At 41.2% G+C, this 21,752-nt stretch overlaps 1 protein-coding gene across 1 annotated transcript in view; it reads right to left on the bottom strand.

Moving 5' to 3' along the window:
* Positions 1-21,752, bottom strand: part of map3k22 (mitogen-activated protein kinase kinase kinase 22) — a 71,096-nt gene that overhangs the window by 22,190 nt on the left and 27,154 nt on the right. Inside the window, exons 4-9 of the mRNA XM_062020668.1 lie at positions 21,692-21,729; positions 7,432-7,531; positions 5,476-5,592; positions 5,290-5,404; positions 1,908-2,041; positions 1,763-1,836 (exon numbers count right to left, since the gene is read on the bottom strand). Of these exons, the coding sequence (XP_061876652.1) occupies positions 1,763-1,836; positions 1,908-2,041; positions 5,290-5,404; positions 5,476-5,592; positions 7,432-7,531; positions 21,692-21,729 (578 nt within the window). The remainder of the gene's footprint in view (positions 1-1,762; positions 1,837-1,907; positions 2,042-5,289; positions 5,405-5,475; positions 5,593-7,431; positions 7,532-21,691; positions 21,730-21,752) is intronic.

Raw genomic sequence — 21,752 nt, forward strand, 5'->3', positions numbered from 1 at the left:
CAGTGTATACACACTAATAGTATGGTGGATCCCCAGTGTATACACACTAATAGTATGGTGGATCCCCAGTGTACACACACTAATAGTATGGTGGATCCCCAGTGTACACACACTAATAGTATGGTGGATCCCCAGTGTATACACACTAATAGTATGGTGGATCCCCAGTGTACACACACTAATAGTATGATGGATCCCCAGTGTATAAACACTAATAGTATGGTGCATCCCCAGTGTATACACACTAATAGTATGGTGGATCCCCAGTGTACACACACTAATAGTATGGTGGATCCCCAGTGTATACACACTAATAGTATGGTGGATCCCCAGTGTACACACACTAATAGTATGGTGCATCCCCAGTGTATACACACTAATAGTATGGTGGATCCCCAGTGTAGACCCACTAATAGTATGGTGGATCCCCAGTGTATACACACTAATAGTATAGGATAGGTCTTTATTGTCATTGCACAAGTACAACAAAACTTTTTTTTTTCCAGCACAAACCCGTGCGTATGGTGGGTCCCCAGTGTACACACACTAATAGTATGGTGCATCCCCAGTGTATACACACTAATAGTATGGTGGGTCCCCAGTGTACACACACTAATAGTATGGTGGATCCCCAGTGTACACACACTAATAGTATGGTGCATCCCCAGTGTATACACACTAATAGTATGGTGGGTCCCCAGTGTACACACACTAATAGTATGGTGGATCCCCAGTGTACACACACTAATAGTATGGTGCATCCCCAGTGTATACACACTAATAGTATGGTGGGTCCCCAGTGTACACACACTAATAGTATGGTGGATCCCCAGTGTATACACACTAATAGTATGGTGGATCCCCAGTGTAGACCCACTAATAGTAGTTGAAGTTAAAGAGGCCAGGAGACCCTGGATAAGGGGCATGTATGCCCGCTGGCAGGGAAAAGTTCCATGCAGCAGTTTCCTGCCATTGTTGTTGGCGTTGTGATAAGCCCGGTGCAGGTAGAGAACCTTTCCGCCGCCTTTTTCCCCTTTTCCACTCCAAATCCCCTCGTTAGTGCTCCGCGTGTCCTGTCTCTCCTTCTGCTCCTCTCCTGATAATAGCGGCACAGTCCGGCCGTCCGGAGGAAGAGTGTTGTTGCCATGGCGACGGCAAGGTGACCTGATTCGAAACGCTCTTTGCCGGCTGGCGCCCGTGAGCGTCAGGGGGCCTTTGAACCCACACGGCGCCGCACCTGGGCATCGATACCGTTACTCAACGGGACCAATTTTTCGGTACTTTTGTGTGTCATAGTTTGATCATAAAATGTTTTTTTTATGTAACATTTGAAAATGATAAAAAAACCGGTCAAATTTTTTATCTCATTTGCAGTGCAATTGCACTTCCGAGACATTAGATGGCAGCACTGCACAGGCTAGCTATGGTATGTCCTCTTATTAGACGGTCGTTTTCATTACCGAATTTAGAAGCGTTGAAATCGCCATGTAAAATCGCTAATGCTACGGCAAATCCAATGTGGATTAGCACTTTTGAAAAAGCGGAGCCTGGATCGTCTTCTACCGAGCATGCTTGCTTTGCAGCTGTTGACAATGGCAACTTCACTTGGAGGAAGTTTGGCTCTCAGTGCTGCTCGACTGACGCCACGCGCAACAGAGGTGTCTAAATATGGCACCGTTGGATTCCATGTGAATCGACTCCCGACAGAATTGGGTCAGTGCCTGTAAAAGAACCAAATTCTGTCCCCGTCCCCTCGACTCACCTGTCCAGCGCCTGGTCGATTGATTGACAGCTGCTCGACAGCGAGTTTCCCGCGCTGCCAAAGTGATCCAGCATCTGCAACGTGAGAAGACGTTTGAGTGCCAGGCCCGCCTACGCCCGACTCGGGACTTCCGGAGGGTTCTTACGCCGAGGTCCTGAGTCTCGGGGATGAACTCGCCCTCGCTGTGGATGCTGGTGTAGGAGCCCTGGCGGGCGATCTGCTGCTGCTCCTCGGGGACGCTGCCTGGGGGCGGCGACGTGCGGCCCGTGTGCAGGGACCCTGTGTGGGGGGGGGATGACACGTGAGACGCCACAAGGACCGAGACGACCTTTTTCTGAGGTTTGTTCTTCTTTATCAATGACAGTCGCGAGTCCAAGATGTTAGATGGCAGTAGTGTTGTTTTTGGTCGCGCCCTAAAAAGTGTTAATACTGCAAGTAAAGGCCTGAGGGGTATAAGTTGAAGTTCAAAAGTTCAAGTACCCATGATTGTCACACACACACACTAGGTGTGGTGAAATTATTCTCTGCATTTGACCCCTGGGAGGTGAGGGGAGCAGTGAGCAGCAGCGGTGGCCGCGCCCGGGAATCATTTTTGGTGATTTAACCGCCAATTCCAACCCTTGATGTTGAGTGCCAAGCAGGGAGGTAATGGCTCCCATTTTTATAGTCTTTGGTATGACTCGGGCGGAGTTTGAACTCACGACCTACCGATCTGAGGGCGGATAGTCTGTATATTTGAGTTTTTTGGTGCAGACGATTAAAAAAAAAAATGTCGCCGCCCCCTTACTTCCTTTGCACAACATGGCTAATGCCAAGAGCGAGACGTTTGTTTCCAAAGAAAGGAAAAGTGCGCCCGGTGGCTAGGTTTTGCGAGTGAATGTTGAATTGTCGCGCCCCACAACGTGTTTATACTCTAGGTATTGTGCTTCCGACACACCAGATGTTTAATTGTAACATTCATCTTAGTTGTACTGTCTTTTCCAGACTATAAGCCGCACCCACTAAACTTTAGGGGACATTTCCCCCCCCATAAAGGATCCACACCAGACTATAAACCGCACCCACTAAATTTTAGGGGACATTTTCTCCCCATAAAGGATCCACACCAGACTATAAGCCGCACCCACTAAATTTTAGAGGACATTCCCCCCCCGCAAAGGATCCACACCAGACTATAAGCCGCACCCACAACATTTTAGGGGAAATTCCCCCCGTAAAGGATCCACACCAGACTATAAGCCGCACCCACTAAATTTTAGGGGACACCGCCCCGCCCCCGTAAAGGATCCACACCAGACTATAAGCCGCACCCACAACATTTTAGGGGAAATTCCCCCCGTAAAGGATCCACACCAGACTATAAGCCGCACCCACTAAATTTTAGGGGACATCCCCCCCCCCCCCATAAAGGATCCATACCAGACTATAAGCCGCACCCACAAAATTTTAGGGGACATTCCCCCCGTAAAGGATCCACACCAGACTATAAGCCGCACCCACTAAATTTTAGGGGACAAATCCCCCCGTAAAGGATCCACACCAGACTATAAGCCGCACCCACCAAATTTTAGGGGACAAATCCCCCCGTAAAGGATCCACACCAGACTATAAGCCGCACCCACTAAATTTTAGGGGACAAATCCCCCCGTAAAGGATCCACACCAGACTATAAGCCGCACCCACTAAATTTTAGGGGACATTCCCCCCGTAAAGGATCCACACCAGACTATAAGCCGCACCCACTAAATTTTAGGGGACATTCCCCCCGTAAAGGATCCACACCAGACTATAAGCCGCACCCACTACATTTTAGGGGACATTTCCCCCCCATAAAGGATCCATACCAGACTATAAGCCGCACCCACAAAATTTTAGGGGACATTCCCCCCGTAAAGGATCCACACCAGACTATAAGCCGCACAGACTAAATTTTAGGGGACATTTTCTCCCCATAAAGGATCCACACCAGACTATAAGCCGCACCCACTAAATTTTAGAGGACATTCCCCCCCCCCGTAAAGGATCCACACCAGTCTATAAGCCGCACCCACTAAATTTTAGGAGACATTCCCCCCCCCCATAAAGGATCCACACCAGACTATACGCCGCACCCACTAAATTTTAGGAGACATTCCCCCCCCCATAAAGGATCCACACCAGACTATAAGCCGCACCCACTAAATTTTAGGGGACATCCCCCCCCCCATAAAGGATCCATACCAGACTATAAGCCGCACCCACAAAATTTTAGGGGACATTCCCCCCGTAAAGGATCCACACCAGACTATAAGCCGCACCCACTAAATTTTAGGGGACAAATCCCCCCGTAAAGGATCCACACCAGACTATAAGCCGCACCCACCAAATTTTAGGGGACAAATCCCCCCGTAAAGGATCCACACCAGACTATAAGCCGCACCCACTAAATTTTAGGGGACAAATCCCCCCGTAAAGGATCCACACCAGACTATACGCCGCACCCACTAAATTTTAGGAGACATTCCCCCCCCCCATAAAGGATCCACACCAGACTATAAGCCGCACAGACTAAATTTTAGGGGACATTTTCTCCCCATAAAGGATCCACACCAGTCTATAAGCCGCACCCACTAAATTTTAGGAGACATTCCCCCCCCCCGTAAAGGATCCACACCAGATTATAAGCCGCACCCACTAAATTTTAGGGGACATTTTCTCCCCATAAAGGATCCACACCAGACTATAAGCCGCATCCACTAAATTTTAGGGGACATTCCCCCCCACCCGTAGAGGATCCACACCAGTTTAATTGTAACATTCTTAGTAGTAGTTTCCTTTACCAAATTTGGAGGTGTTAAAATCGCAATGTAAAATCGCTAATGCTAATGGTAGCCTGTCTATGGCAAACCAGCATTGACTTAGCATCAAGCTGTTAAATCTTTTTAAATATAACAACACAGTTGGCTATTTTATGTTAACATTATCTGTTTTACAGAAGATAAATATTCTTTATGTCTATACATGTTTTATAACTATTAATTATAAATCCTCTAAAGGCTTAGTTGGCCACATGCGTGGACAGCACCTTTTAGCTCTTATTTCCAAAATTGTGTACACTACTGAATTGGGGTCTTATGGCCACTTACGTGGACACTTATACTGCCATCTGGTGGTGTCAGAAGAGTATAACAGACAATGGAATTTGGGAAAAAAAAGTGTAAAAATAAGAATTAGCATGTCACTAAACATGAAGTACACGTTTGTGTACTTATGGACTAAGTACATCATATCAAAAGATGATTCTTAGTTTTTATTCTAATTAGGGTCCAATAAGCCCAAATAGCAAAGAGAAATAAAAAAAAAAGCATGTAAACAAACAGCTTGGACCTTAAGAGGTTAAATAAAAATGGCTTTAGTTTGGCGTTGGTGCGTGTTACGTATTCCGCACTAACAGATATAATGCTATATAACAGAGAGTTAGCGCCCTCTAGCTGCACACGTAAACACTCATGAAGCCAAGTAATGGAGGGTGGATGAAGTGAGCTCACCTGTGGAATGTTTGCGCACTCTCTCCGAGCCCTTCAGTAGCGAGCCTTTCAGGTCGCCCAGCGAACGCGACGACCTCATCTCGCTCTGCTTGTCTCTGCTGGTCACCTGCAGGTACTGCAGGGGAGGGGGGTCATACTTCCTGCAAGAGGTGAAGGGGGGGTGGGGGTTGGGGGGTGGTTCCTCACGTGGTTGTTCTTGGGGGTCTTCAGCAGGATCCTGAGCAGGCCGCTGGTCGCGGTGCTGCAGCTCAGAGACAAGACGGCCTGGTCCAAGTCCTCCTGGGTCTTCAGGGGCAGAAGCAGCTACAAAAAACAAACAATTATGAGGACACTTGAAGGCATCGTCACACTGGTTTCATTGAGGGTCACATGACACGTATGTCTGCCCCTAACTGTGAATATATGTATAATACAGCATGTGCATTTGATGAAGTATATTTTTATGTACACTTTTACAGTAAATACGCAGATTTACCAGTAAAAAAAATGGCAACTCAGACACCAGAACATACTCAAAAATATCAAATGTTCTTTATTACGGTTATGCAGGACTGCTTGTATCGCACATGATATCACACACGTGTAAACACAGTGCAGGACTGCTTGTATCACACATGATATCACACACAAGTAAACACAGTGCAGGACTGCTTGTATTGCATATGATATCACACACAAGTAAACACAGTGCAGGACTCCTTGCATCGCACATGATATCACACACATGTAAACACAGTGCAGGCCTGCTTGTATTGCACATGATATCACATACAAGTAAACAGTGCAGGACTGCTTGTATTGCACATGATATCACACACAAGTAGACACAGTGCAGGACTGCTTGCATCGCACATGATATGACACACAAGTAAACACAGTGCAGGACTGCTTATATCGCACATGATATCACACACAAATAAACACACTGCAGGACCGCTTGTATCGCACGTGATATCACACACAAGTGAACACAGTGCAGGACTGCTTGTATCGCACATATTACACACAAGCAAACATGCTGCAAGACTGCTTATATTGCACATGATGTGACGCACATGATATTACACACAAGTAAGCACACTGCAGGACCGCTTGTATCGCACGTGATATCACACACAAGTAATCACAGTGCAGGACTGCTTGTATCGCACATATTACACACACGTAAACACGCTGCAGGACTGCTTATATCCCACATGATATCACACACAAGTAAACACACTGCAGGACCGCTTGTATCGCACGTGATATCACACACAAGAAAACACGCTGCAGGACTGCTTGTATCACACATGATATTACACACAAGTAAACACACTGCAGGACAACTTGTATCGCACGTGATATCACACACAAGTAAACAGTGCAGGACTGCTTGTATCGCACATATTACACACAAGTAAACACGCTGCAGGACTGCTTATATCGCACATGATGTCACACACAAGTAAACACAGTGCAGCACTGCTTGTATCGCACATGATATCACACACAAGTAAACACAGTGCAGGCCGGTTTGTATCACACACAAGTAAACACGCTGCAGGACTTCTTGTATCGCATATGATATCACACCAAATAAACAGTGCAGGACTGCTTGTATCGCATATGATATCACACACAAGTAAAAACAGTGCAGGACTGCTTGTATCGCACATAATATCCCACACAAGTAAACACAGTGCAGGACTGCTTGTATCCCACACAAGTAAACACAGTGCAGGACTGCTTGTATCGCACATAATATCCCACACAAGTAAACACAGTGCATGACTGCTTGTATCGCACATAATATCCCACACAAGTAAACAGTGCATGACTGCTTGTATCGCACATAATATCCCACACAAGTAAACACAGTGCATGACTGCTTGTATCGCACATAATATCCCACACAAGTAAACACAGTGCATGACTGCTTGTATCGCACATAATATCCCACACAAGTAAACACAGTGCATGACTGCTTGTATCGCACATAATATCCCACACAAGTAAACACAGTGCATGACTGCTTGTATCCCACATGATAACACACACAAGTACACAGTGCAGGACTGCTTGTATCGCACGTGATATCACACACAAGTAAACACAGTGCAGGGCTGCTTGTATCGCACATGGAAGTAGAGAGTGTAGTACCTCCTTCTCCGTGAAGAACATCTCCATCTGCTGGCCAAAGGCTTCTGTCACTTTCTGCAGCAGCTCCTTGATCTTCAGAGGCCTCTGGAAGGGGATGATCCTGCAGCGCAGAGAGGTGAAAGGTCAGTGACTCGAGAGGTGAAAGGTCAGTGACTCGAGAGGTGAAAGGTCAGTGACTCGAGAGGTGAAAGGTCATTGACTCCAACTCAACAAGCATTTGATGTTTTTTTGTGCTCCCTTGTTGTCTGTCACAGTATCAACAAAAACACCAAGTCTATCCTGTCCTCTAATAATGATAACTGTTATCATTTTCATCACAATAACTGTCATTGGGGATGGTTTGAACCCATACGGTGCCAATTCAGAATCGATACCGGTACTCAACGGTAAATATCAATTGCATAAAATATATTTAAAAATGATAACTGTGTTTTATTATCACATTTGAGTCTCACTTGCAATGCAGTTCCACTGCCAAGACATTAGATGGCAGCACTGTACAGGCTATCTGTGTTGTTTAACTAGGAAGTAGCTTTTTCCATGCAGCTGAATGTTGCGCCCTACAACGTGTTTATACTGTAAGTGTTGTGCTTCTTCCACACCAGATGTTTAATTGTCTTTTCCGGACTATAAACCGCACTGGTATATAAGCCACACCCACTAAATTTTAGGGGACATTTCTCCCCCCCAAAATGATCCACACCAGACTCTTTTGTTAACTGTTAGCGCACTAACTTTAGCATTCTAGCACACTAACATTAAAGTGCTAACTTTTTAGCTAACTTTACGTTTTTTTCTCTAATCGCTCAGCCACACACCTTACAGTCATATAACTTGGTATGTGACACATGCTAACCGGTAGCATGTTTATGTTAGCATGCTAGCATTAAATTGCAAGCTTTTTGAGCTAATTTTGCAACCGTTTAAACTCGAGTCATATAACTTGGTATGTAACAGCTGTTAACTGTTAGCGTGCTAACGTTAGCATGCTAGCACGCTAACTAAAGCATGCTAAAACTTTTTCATGTAATTTTACGCTTTTTGCTCTATTTCCGCAGCCAGACACCTTACATCCGTGTTACTTGAAATGTGAGACATGCTAACTGTTAGCATGCCGTTGTTAACACACATGCTAAATGTTAGCATTTTAATGTAAGCATGCTAATGTTTTAGGCTAGCTCTGTAGGTCTTTTTGTACGGTTACACCTAAAACTCACGGATTCTGACACTCGGCACCATCTTAAAATTACGGCGGCTCCCGGCAAAATTTTGCGAAAAGAGTATACATTTTTAAAAATTATTTGTTTGTTTTATTGAACTCGGAATTTTAAAGTTGACATTTGAGCTACAATATTGAAATATGCAGGAAATACATGTTTATTTAATTTGAAAGGGTATACTTGCATTATTATTATGTATTATGATTATATCAGTGGTTCTGAAAAAATAACAGCAATAATTGGTAGGTCAATATGTTGTCCATCAAAATAATTTGTAGGTCAATATGTTGTCCATCAAAATAATTTGTAGGTCAATATGTTGTCCATCAAAATAATTTGTAGGTCAATATGTTGTCCATCAAAATAATTTGTAGGTCAATATGTTGTCCATCAAAATAATTTGTAGGTCAATATGTTGTCCATCAAAATAATTTGTAGGTCAATATGTTGTCCATCAAAATAATTTGTAGGTCAATATGTTGTCCATCAAAATAATTTGTAGGTCAATATGTCGTCCATCAAAATAATTTGTAGGTCAATATGTTGTCCATCAAAATAATTTGTAGGTCAATATGTTGTCCATCAAAATAATTTGTAGGTCAATATGTTGTCCATCAAAATAATTTGTAGGTCAATATGTTGTCCATCAAAATAATTTGTAGGTCAATATGTTGTCCATCAAAATAATTTGCAGGTCAATATGTTGTCCATAAAAATAATTTGCAGGTCAATATGACGTCCATCAAAATAATTTGTAGGTCAATATGTCGTCCATCAAAATAATTTGTAGGTCAATATGTTGTCCATCAAAATAATTTGTAGGTCAATATGTCGTCCATCAAATGTGTTAGGGGCCCGGGTCTTTGGCCAGGCCACTCTTATCGGCGCCTGTTTGCACGTATCCATGCACGAGCGCGCCTGGCAATCAGCGCCTTGCAACAGGCAGATGGGAAACTTCCTCTCAGGAAGTCTAAACGGAGAGAAATAAAAAGTGGCGCGGCAGCAAAAGCGTCAGGAAGTGGAGAGCACCCCCGCTCTCGAAGAGTGACAGAAGCGCTGAGATATTTACACACGACCCCCGACGGGCCTGAGAAAACAAACGGAAAGAAATGCATTTATTGGGAGACTCCGCCTCCGCTATCTCCTTGTATCATCCCCATTAGGACTTAATGGTGACTGGCTGGAGCAAAGGATTCTGGGAAAGGGGGAGGAAGGTCCTGGTCTGTGTTTATGCTCGCAGATGATCAGCGCGATCTAGAGGATGCTGCTCCCAAAGATACGGCTTTCCTTCCTCTGCAGCTCGCATGGCAAGAAAAGTGTGGCAAAAACAACACACACACACACACACACACACACACACACGCACACACGCACACACACACTAGGGTTGTACAGTATACCGGTACTAGTATAGTATCACCGTACTAATGAATCAAAAACTCTGCATAAAAAGTTGTTTTTTACAGGCATGACATTGCTGGTTTTACGAGCAGAGGAGCATGTTCGGCAGCGCGCACACACAGAGTACTTACAAGCAGACACAGTGTGTAGACACAAAAGGGAGAACGGACGCATTTTGGCTTGAAAAGTAAAGATAAAGGTGAAGTTATAACACTGAAACGCCCTCAGGAAGAGGTGCTTTAAGACATGGCTAGCTACGTTTGTCTCCATGGCGACAAATAAAAGGAGTTCCTTTCAAGTAGCATTATCACTGCAGGACGAGGAATAGCTAAATATACTTCACTACACACCGTAGGAGGATACGATAGCTGACCGCTGACAGCAAACTAGCACGCCTGAATGTAAACAAATGCCAGGGGTGGATCTACACATGACATCCACTGTAATGATACCAAGTACTATGATTACGTCGATATTATTTATCATCACATTTTTTCTTCTTCCTTTTTTAAAAATGTATATTATGTTTATAAACTCAGGAAATACGTACGAATAAGACCAATGTATGATCCTGTGACTACTTGGTATCGGATCGATACCTACATGTGTGGTATCATCCAAAACGAATGTAAAGTATCAAAGAAGAGAAGAATAAGTGATTATTACATTTGAACAGAAGTGTAGATAGAACATGTCGAAACAGAAAATAAGCAGATATTAACAGTAAATGAACACGTAGATTAATAATCCCTTTTTACAGTTTGTCCCTCATAATGTAGACAAAATAATAGGTAGATAAAGGACACAATATGTTACTGCATACGTCAGCAGACTTAATAAGGAGTGTTTGTTTGTTTACTTACTACTAAAAAACAAGTTGTCTAGTATGTTCACTATTTTATTTAAGGACTAAATGACAATAATAAACATATGTTTAATATGTTTAAGATTTTTTGTTAAAATAAAGCCAATAATGACATTTTTTGTGGTCCCTTATATTTAGAAAAGTATCGAAAAGGTATCGGGACAACCATAAAAACACACACACACACACACACACACACACACACACACACACACACACACACACACACACGTCTTGCCTACTTTGTGTGGACCCACGTTTGGTCAGTAGGTTGTGAGGGCCCCCCTTTCCACTATAGCTAGAATGATGAAAAATATAAATAAGTGCACACACACACACACACACACACACACACACAAACACACACGTCTTGCCTACTTTGTGTGGACCCACGTTTGGTCAGTAGGTTGTGAGGGCCCCCCTTTCCACTATAGCTAGAATGATGAAAAAAATATTTAAGTGCACACACACACACACACACACACACACACACACACACACACACACACACACACACACACACACATCTTGCCTACTTTGTGTGGACCCACGTTTGGTCAGTAGGTTGTGAGGGCCCCCCTTTCCACTATAGCTAGAATGATGAAAAAAATATTTAAGTGCACACACACACACACACACACACACACACACACACACACACACACATACACACACACACACACACACACACACACACGTCTTGCCTACTTTGTGTGGACCCACGTTTGGTCAGTAGGTTGTGAGGGCCCCCCTTTCCACTATAGCTAGAATGATGAAAAAAATATTTAAGTGCACACACACACACACACACACACACACACACACACACACACACACACACACACACACACGTCTTGCCTACTTTGTGTGGACCCACGTTTGGTCAGTAGGTTGTGAGGGCCCCCCTTTCCACTATAGCTAGAATGATGAAAAAAATATTTAAGTGCACACACACACACACACACACACACACACACACACACACACACACGTCTTGCCTACTTTGTGTGGACCCACGTTTGGTCAGTAGGTTGTGAGGGCCCCCCTTTCCACTATAGCTAGAATGATGAAAAAAATATTTAAGTGCACACACACACACACACACACACACACACACACACACACACACACACACACACACACACACACACACACGTCTTGCCTACTTTGTGTGGACCCACGTTTGGTCAGTAGGTTGTGAGGGCCCCCCTTTCCACTATAGCTAGAATGATGCAAAATATATATAAGTGCACACACACACACACACACACACACACACACACACACACACACACACACACACACACACACACACACACACACACACACACACACACAGAGACACACACACACACACGTCTTGCCTACTTTGTGTGGACCCACATTTGGTCAGTAGGTTGTGAGGGCCCCCCTTTCCACTATAGCTAGAATGATGAAAAAAATATTTAAGTGCACACACACACACACACACACACACACACACACACACACACACACACACACACACACACACACACACACACACACACACACACACACACACACACACACACACAAAGTCTGCTTCTTGGCACTCAGGCCCTGAGGCAAAACCAGGTTTCCATTTCCTGCCCTAAAGCTTGCCAGTGAAAAGAGAGACGGTCCATTTTGGTTCTACTGACTCAGAACTGACCAGCGGATGACGCCACAACTCCCACTCGCCCCGGCAGACATGGACGTAATTGTTGCGTGGGATTATTTTGCGCCGAGACATCCATCAAAGGGTGTGAGGCTTCAAAGTGGACCGCCATTTTGATGCCGGAGTGGGAGCACATTACCAACAGTTTGGGCTGTCTGTAAGACGCTACTTTTTCCCTACGCTTTGACCCCCTGCGGCTTATAAAACGGTGCGGCTAATTTATGGATTTTTCTTCACTAATCGCCATATTGCAAATTGTTATAAAAAAAAACCAAGCAAAAACACTTAAAAGGTGTGTTGTTGTTTGTGTTATGGCGCCATCTTCTGGACGAGTCCACTCACTGCGGGAGCTGCATTGCCCTTCTGTTTAGACTGAGATTACGACTGGGAGTACAAGTGTCGTTCCGAGCAACGTTTGTAAGTTTTACAATAGAACTAAAACAATTCTTACTTACTAAAGCGTCTTTGCACATTTGTACGTGCTTTCGTAATGTAATCAAGCTAGCGTCGTTAGCATATGCTAACATGTTTACGAGTGTCTGTGTTAGTATTATTAACTTACAATTCTTTTTGTATTGTTTCACTTTCACAAATTCCTCCGTAAATTTCCCCAAAACGTCGTCGTAGAGTTATTGAGTCTGTTTAACTGATTGGAGAGCTAGCTTGCGCAGCTAGTGGGTCCATGACGATGACTTCTGTTTTGTTTGATCAGCCGTTTCACTGCCCTGTTACAGACACCTTTTGGAAACAATTAAGGTATGTATATAAACATCTACAGAATATTTCTGTGTAAATAACTCATTTCACAACATGCCGTAAATTCTGCTACTTTTTCCCTACACTTTAAACCCCGCGGCTTATAAAACGGAGCAACTAACTTATGGATTTTTCTTCGCTGGCGGCTACGATTAAAATAATTTAATTTGAACAAGCAAAAACACAAGAGAGGTTGTTTTATTGTTTGTGCTACGGCGCCATCTGTTGGACGAGTTCCTGCAGTGTTCTTCCATTTACCGGGAGCGTTTTTTTCCCCTCCAACCCCAGTGTCGTTCCGTCTTCTAGCCGTCCATAGCGTTTCTACTCGAGTGGATTCTTCATTCGTCACCCCAAGCGACGTAAAATGGTAAATCGGTTATACTTGCATTGCGCTTTTCTACCTTCAAGGTACTTCAAGGCGCTAACCACGACTCATCAGGAGCAAGGGTGAAGTGTCTTGCTCAAGGACACAACGGCTGTGAATAGGATGGCAGAAACTGTACCATTGAGTGTACTTTGACTTTGTTTTGATCCAACAATTGTATGACATACAAATGAAGAAGGAAATAATATTTAGGGGTCATCTTATGATTATTGTCGTGTGTTAAACACTTCCTTGTGGGCTCCAGTCCATAATGCTGGTGCTCTGCTCCAAATCCTCTCCATAGTTAAAAAAAATAACAGGGCAAAATAATGTTACACAGTTGTTACTTCCTAGCACTAAACCTGCAGAAAATAGTTCTTCTCAGGTTTTCTCTGTTTACATTTTCACACTTTGCACTATTTTCTTACACTTTATGAAGCATTTCTTACATATTCCTTTATTTTAAGATCTTATTGTTAAGTGATTTGACTATTTTGTTGACATTTTTTGAGTGTTTTCCAAGCTTGTGTTGACATTTCCTTTCTGCCTTGATAGCTGAGGGGTCATAATCAGAGTAAGGTTACATCCATTTTCTACCGCTTGTCCCTTTCGGGGTGGCGGGGGGTTGCTGGAGCCTACCTCAGCTGCATTCGGCCGGAAGGCGGGGTACAACCTGGACAAGTCGCCACCTCATCGCAGGGAGTAAAGTTACATTTCAAATAAATAATATTATTCTACCTGCTCCTTATTTTCCATAGATCATAAAAATGTCAACATTTATCAAAATCGACCGATATATTAATGATATTTAAACAATTACTGCACAACAAAAAAACATTTCCATGGTTAAATAAAAATAACAGGGCAAAATAATGTTACACAGACGTTATTTCCTGGCACTAAACCTGCAGAAAATATTTCTCTGTTTACATTTTCACACTTTGTACTATTTTCCTACACTTTATGAAGCATTTCTTACATATTCCTTCATTTTAAGATCTTATTGTTAAGTGTTTAATGTGATTGTACTATTTTGTTGACATTGTTTGAGTGTTTTCCATGCTTGTGTTGACATTTCCTTTCTGCCTTGATAGCTGAGGGATTATAATCAAGAGTAAGGTCACATCCATCCATCCATTTTCTACCGCTAGTCCCTTTCGGGGTGGCGGGGGGTTGCTGGAGCCTACCTCAGCTGCATTCGGCCGGAAGGCAAGGTACAACCTGGACAAGTCGCCACCTCATCGCAGGGAGTAAGGTTACATTTCAAATAAATAATATTATTCTACCTGCTCCTTATTTTCCATAGATCATAAAAATTTCAAAAATTATCAAAATCGACCGATATATTAATGATATTAAACAATTACTGCACAACAACAAAAACATTCCATAGTTAAATAAGAATAACAGGGCAAATTAATGTTACACAGCCGTTATTTCCTAGCACTAAACCTGCAGAAAATAGTTCTCTGTTTACATTTTCACACTTTGTACTATTTTCTTACATTTTATGGAGCGTTTCTTACATATTCATTATTTTTAAGATCTTATTGTTAAGTGTTCAATGTGATTGTACTATTTTGTTGACATTGTTTGAGTGTTTTCCATGCTTGTGTTGACATTTCCTTTCTGCCTTGATAGCTGAGGGATTATAATCACAGGAAGTTACATTTCTAATGAATATTATTCCATCTTATTTTCCATAGGTCATAAAAAATGTCAATAATTATCGATAGACAGATATATTAATAATATCTAAACAATTACTGCACAACAAAAAAACATTTCCATAGTTAAATAAGAATAACAGGGCAAAATAATGTTACACAGACGTTATTTCCTGGCACTAAACCTGCAGAAAATATTTCTCTGTTTACATTTTCACACTTTGCACTATTTTCTTACATTTTATGAAGCATTTCTTACATATTCCTTCATTTTAAGATCTTATTGTTAAGTGTTCATCGTGATTTTACTATTTTGTTGACATTGTTTGAGTGTTTTCCATGCTTGTGTTGACATTTCCTTTCTGCCTTGATAGCTGAGGGATTATAATCCCAGGAAGTTACTTTTCTAATGAATATTATTCCATCTCCTTATTTTCCATAGGTCATAAAAAATGTCAATAATTATCGATATCGACAGATATATTAATAATATTTAAACAATTACTGCACAACAAAAAAAACATTTCCATGGTTAAATAAAAATAACAGGGCAAATTAATGTTACACAGCCATTATTTCCTGCCACTAAACCTGCAGAAAATAGTTCTCAGGTTTCTCTGTTTACATTTTCACACTTTGCACTATTTTCCTACACTTTATGACGCATTTCTTACATATTCCTTTATTTTAAGATCTTATTGTTAAGTGATTTTACTATTTTGTTGACATTGTTTGAGTGTTTTCCATTTTTGTGTTCCTTTCTGCCTTGATAGCTGAGGGGTTATAATCACAGGAAGTTACATTTCAAATAAATAATACTATTCTCCTGCTCCTTATTTTCCATAGGTCATAAAAATGTCAATAATTATCAATATCAACCGATATATTAATAATATTTCAACAATTACTGCATAAAAAAAATTCCTTTTCATAGTTGAAAAAGGACAAATGATTGTTACACAGCTGTTATTTCAAGGTGTGCTTTAGATGGGTGAAAAGGAGACAAGGTAGACTTGGGAACAGGAACAAGATGTCTGCTTTGTCGCCACACAATTGGCGGTGTGGAAAGGTGAGGAGCGGCGACACACACGCACACACTTTCCGACACAACGTCAGGCAATTATTCTGCTCCTCGTCCCTCTGGCGCTTCTTCACACGCTTCCTTTGTCCTTTAAGGAGTTTGGAATTCGGGACCTTGTGGATTTACTGCGAGCCTAACTTGTAAAGACGGCAGCGGGGGAGTTAAGAGCGGAGCTGTTGTCACGGCGACAGGGAAGACAAGACCCGTGTGGAGGAATTCCCCACGACACCACAATACAAATAAAGTGAACCGATGTACTTTTAAATGGACGACTTTATTGAAGAGTGCTTGAAAGTGCCAATTATTTAAGATCAGTGAGCAACAACAGAATTTAAATATCAGTACGAGCGGCCAACCGGACAATAAGACGATACTTTTTTCCCTACGCTTTGAACCCTGCATCTTATAAAACGGTGCGGCTAATTTATGGATTTTTCTTCGCTGACGGCCATATTTCCAAAGGTTTTCATTAAACACATGCAAAGGCACTTCAACGGTGTGTTATTGTTTGTTTATAAATAACTTTAAAAGTCATTTATGTGCGTGAACCACAAGGAAGTGTTTTGCATAGAGATGTCCGATAATATCGGTCTGCCGATATTATCGGCCGATAAATGCGTTAAAATGTAATATCGGAAATTATCGGTATCGTTTTTTTTTATTACCAGCATCGTTTTTTTGGGGTTTTTTTTTAAAAAATTTTAATTTTTATTAAATCCACATAAAAAACACAAGATACACTTACAATTAGTGCACCAACCCAAAAAACCTCCCTCCCCCCATTTATTTCTGTTATCAATATTGTGGTTCCTACATTATATATCAATATATATCAATACAGTCTGCAAGGGATACAGTCCGTAAGCACACATGATTGTGCGTGCTGCTGGTCCACTAATAATACTAACCTTTAACAGTTAATTTTACAAATTTTCATTAATTACTAGTTTCTATGTAACTGTTTTTATATTGTTTTACTTTCTTTTTTATTCAAGAAAATGTTTTTAATTTATTTATCTTGTTTTATTTGATTCATTTTTTTAAAAAGTACCTTATCTTCACCATACCTGGTTGTCCAAATTAGGCATAATAATGTGTTAATTCCAAGACTGTATATATCGGTTGATATCGGTATCGGTTGATATCGGTATCGGTAATTAAAGAGGTGGACAATATCGGCATATCGGATATCGGCAAAAAGCCATTATCGGACATCCCTAGTTTTGCATTTAGAAAAAAAATCATAATCAGTGTTTCCCATAAACTGCCAAGATACAAGTGGTGGTGGGGGCGTGGCTATGGGCGGGGTCACCATGACATCATCGGGTAATTTGCATAATTGACTACAATGATTTGATTTTCTCTAAAAAGGCTCAAAAAATGTATACTTACTAATTAATAATAACAGTTTTGTTTTAAACGTCCATCCATCCATTTTACAATATAATTACAACACTTTATGTACATATTTATATACAGATTTGAACAATAAGTTATTCACTGACATATATTTATTAATTGTGGTTCTTACAAAAAATATATCTTATAAAATATAAAAGCTAAAATGTCTCAAAGCTCTGCCCCTTTAATTAGTGCATACTAAATCATTTAACTTTAGCCTGCTACTACAACCATATTATTTACCAGCAACATAAAGTGAAACAGAGGCAGAGGTGTCCTAAATAAACAGAAAACAGTAGTGGTGGTAGATAGACACAGAGCTTCATCAAACATCTGATCCACTGAACAAAGAGCTCCAAAAATCTTGAACTTTAGACTGCCATCAGTTTTACTCCCTACACTTAACCATGTCTTTCCTACTGCCTGCAGACTTTGCACCCTTTGTTGTATACACATGTTGTGTTTCTAATATAAATACATTTAATAAAGTCATATACAAATAAGGCAACAAGAGAAGTATCCTACACTTCTTTTTTGTAAAGTAAATCTGAACAGCCGATATGGGCATCTACATCTACTATATGATTTGCTTGAGAAGCTGGAGAGGACCAAAAAAATAAAAATAAAAAAAAATACAATACAATTTTTTTTTATTTTTTATTTTTTTTATTTTATTTTTTAAATTTGGGGCGGACGTAATTGTTTCGTGGCGGGCCGCCACAAATAAAACCCTGATAACAATATGACACTTTTAATGCGTGTTATAATCCGGTACACCTTTTGTATGAAAATCGTCTCATCGGCAGTGTGCCTTATAATCCGGGTGCGCCCTATGGTCGGGAAAAATACGGTATTTAAGCCCCTCCCATCCCTTCTTTAAGATATTTTATTGCTGGTTGTAATTTTTATTCAAATGCAACATTCTGCTAACAAAGTATATTTCATTGTTATTATTTGTTTGTTTTAAACATTTTCATTCCAGTTACACTGTAAAAAAAAAAAATACACGGGCGGTATAGCTCGGTAGGTAGAGTGGCCGTGCTAGAGGGTTCCAGGTTCGATCCCCGCTTCCGCCATCCTAGTCACTGCCGTTGTGTCCTTGGGCAAGACACTTCACCCACCTGCTTCCAGTGCCACCCACACTGGTTTAAATGCAACTTAGATATTGGGTTTCACTATGTGAAAGCGCTTTGAGTCACTAGAGAAAAGTGCTATATAAGTATAATTCACTATAATTAATAATAATTCGTAGGTAAGCAACATTAGTTATCAGTAGGGATGTCCGATAATGGCTTTTTGCCGATATCCGATATTCCGATATTGTCCAACTCTTTAATTACCGATACCGATATCAACCGATACCGATATCAACCGATATATGCAGTCGTGGAATTAACACATTATTATGCCTAATTTGGACAACCAGGTATGGTGAAGATAAGGTACTTTTTAAAAAAATTAGTAAAATAAGATAAACAAATTATAAACATTTTCTTGAATAAAAAAGAAAGTACAACAATATAGAAACAGTTACATAGAAACTATTAATGAATGAAAATTAGTAAAATTAACTGTTAAAGGTTAGTACTATTAGTGGACCAGCAGCACGCACAATCATGTGTGCTTACGGACTGTATCCCTTGCAGACTGTATTGATATATATTGATATATAATGTAGGAAGCAGAATATTAATAACAGAAAGAAACAACCCGTTTGTGTGAATGAGTGTAAATGGGGGAGGGAGGTTTTTTGGGTTGGTGCACTAATTGTAAGTGTATCTTGTGTTTTTTATGTGGATTTAATAAAAAAATAATAATAATAAAAACCAAAAAAAACAAATAAAACGATACCGATAATAAAAAAAACGATACCGATAATTTCCGATAATACATTTTAACGCATATATCGGCCGATAATATCGGCAGGCCGATATTATCGGACATCTCTAGTTATCAGCCTACTCGATGAAACATCAACGTTTTGGTCTTGCTTGCTTACGGGTACTTGCTAGCGTCGTTTATTGAAAAGGCAGTCCACACGTATCTCTTATGTGTGACTGCCATAAACTGCTCACACCTATCATTGCACTGTGTACCCAATAAAAGTCAAATTATCAGGCCCACTGTTGATTTTTGAGTTTTAAAAGCGCCTTCTACAAACCCCGTTTCCATATGAGTTGGGAAATGGTGTTAGATGTAAATATAAACGGAATACAATGATTTGCAAATCCTTTTCAAGCCATATTCAATTGAATATGCTACAAAGACAACATATTTGATGTTCAAACTCATACAATTTTTTTTTTTTGCAAATAATAATTAACTTAGAATTTCATGGCTGCAACACGTGCCAAAGTAGTTGGGAAAGGGCATGTTCACCACTGTGTTACATGGCCTTTCCTTTTAACAACACTCAGTAAAGGTTTGGGAACTGAGGAGACACATTTTTGAAGTGGAATTCTTTCCCATTCTTGCTTGATGTACAGCTTAAGTTGTTCAACAGTCCGGGGGTCTCCCTTGTGCTATTTTAGGCTTCACACATTTTCAATGGGAGACAGGTCTGGACTACAGGCAGGCCAGTCTAGTACCCGCACTCTTTTACTATGAAGCCACGTTGATGTAACACGTGGCTTGGCATTGTCTTGCTGAAATAAGCAGGGGCGTCCATGGTAACGTTGCTTGGATGGCAACATATGTTGCTCCAAAACCTGTATGTACCTTTCAGCATTAATGGTGCCTTCACAGATGTGTAAGTTACCCATGTCTTGGGCACTAATACACCCCCATACCATCACACATGCTGGCTTTTACACTTTGCGCCTAGAACAATCCGGATGGTTCTTTTCCTCTTTGGTCCGGAGGACACGACGTCCACACTTTCCAAAAACAATTTGAAATGTGGACTCGTCAGACCACAGAACACTTTTCCCACTTTGTATCAGTCCATCTTAGATGAGCTCAGGCCCAGCGAAGCCGGCGGCGTTTCTGGGTGTTGTTGATAAACGGTTTTCGCCTTGCATAGGAGAGTTTTCACTTGCACTTACAGAGGTAGCGACCAACTGTAGTTACTGACAGTGGGTTTCTGAAGTGTTCCTGAGCCCATGTGGTGATATCCTTTACACACCAATGTTGTTTTTTGATGCAGTACAGCCTGAGGGACCTAAGGTCACGGGCTTAGCTGCTTACGTGCAGTGATTTCTCCAGATTCTCTGAACCCTTTGATGATATTACGGAGCGTAGATGGTGAAATCCCTAAATTCCTTGCAATAGCTGGTTGAGAAAGGTTTTTCTTAAACTGTTCAACAATTTGCTCACACATTTGTTGACAAAGTGGTGACCCTCGCCCCATCCTACTAATCTACTTTTATACCCAATCATGGCACCCACCTGTTCCCAATTTGCCTGTTCACCTGAGGGATGTTCCAAATAAGTGTTTGATGAGCATTCCTCAACTTTATCAGTATTTATTGCCACCTTTCCCAACTTCTTTGTCACGTGTTGCTGGCATCAAATTCTAAAGTTAATGATTATTTGCCAAAAAATAAATAAAGTTTATGAGTTTGAACATCAAATATGTTGTCTTTGTAGCATATTCAACTGAATATGGCTTGAAAATGATTTGCAAATCATTGTATTCCGTTTATATTTACATCTAACACCATTTCCCAACTCATATGGAAACGGGGTTTGTAGTTGGACAAATTCAACATTTTGCGTGTCGGTGTGGAAGTATTGTGTGAAGCAGGAGGCATGTGACTTCCTCTCGCACCAAACGAAGTGTTGAAGCAGTGATGGAGGAGTAAAAAAATAAAAAATAAATAACTTACCGTTTTTCTCTCTCATGCTCCAGCTTGACTCGCAAGTCCTGTTGAAGACAAACAACAACAA

This window comes from Entelurus aequoreus, linkage group LG15 (assembly GCF_033978785.1).
Source record: "Entelurus aequoreus isolate RoL-2023_Sb linkage group LG15, RoL_Eaeq_v1.1, whole genome shotgun sequence".
Taxonomy (NCBI): domain Eukaryota; kingdom Metazoa; phylum Chordata; class Actinopteri; order Syngnathiformes; family Syngnathidae; genus Entelurus; species Entelurus aequoreus.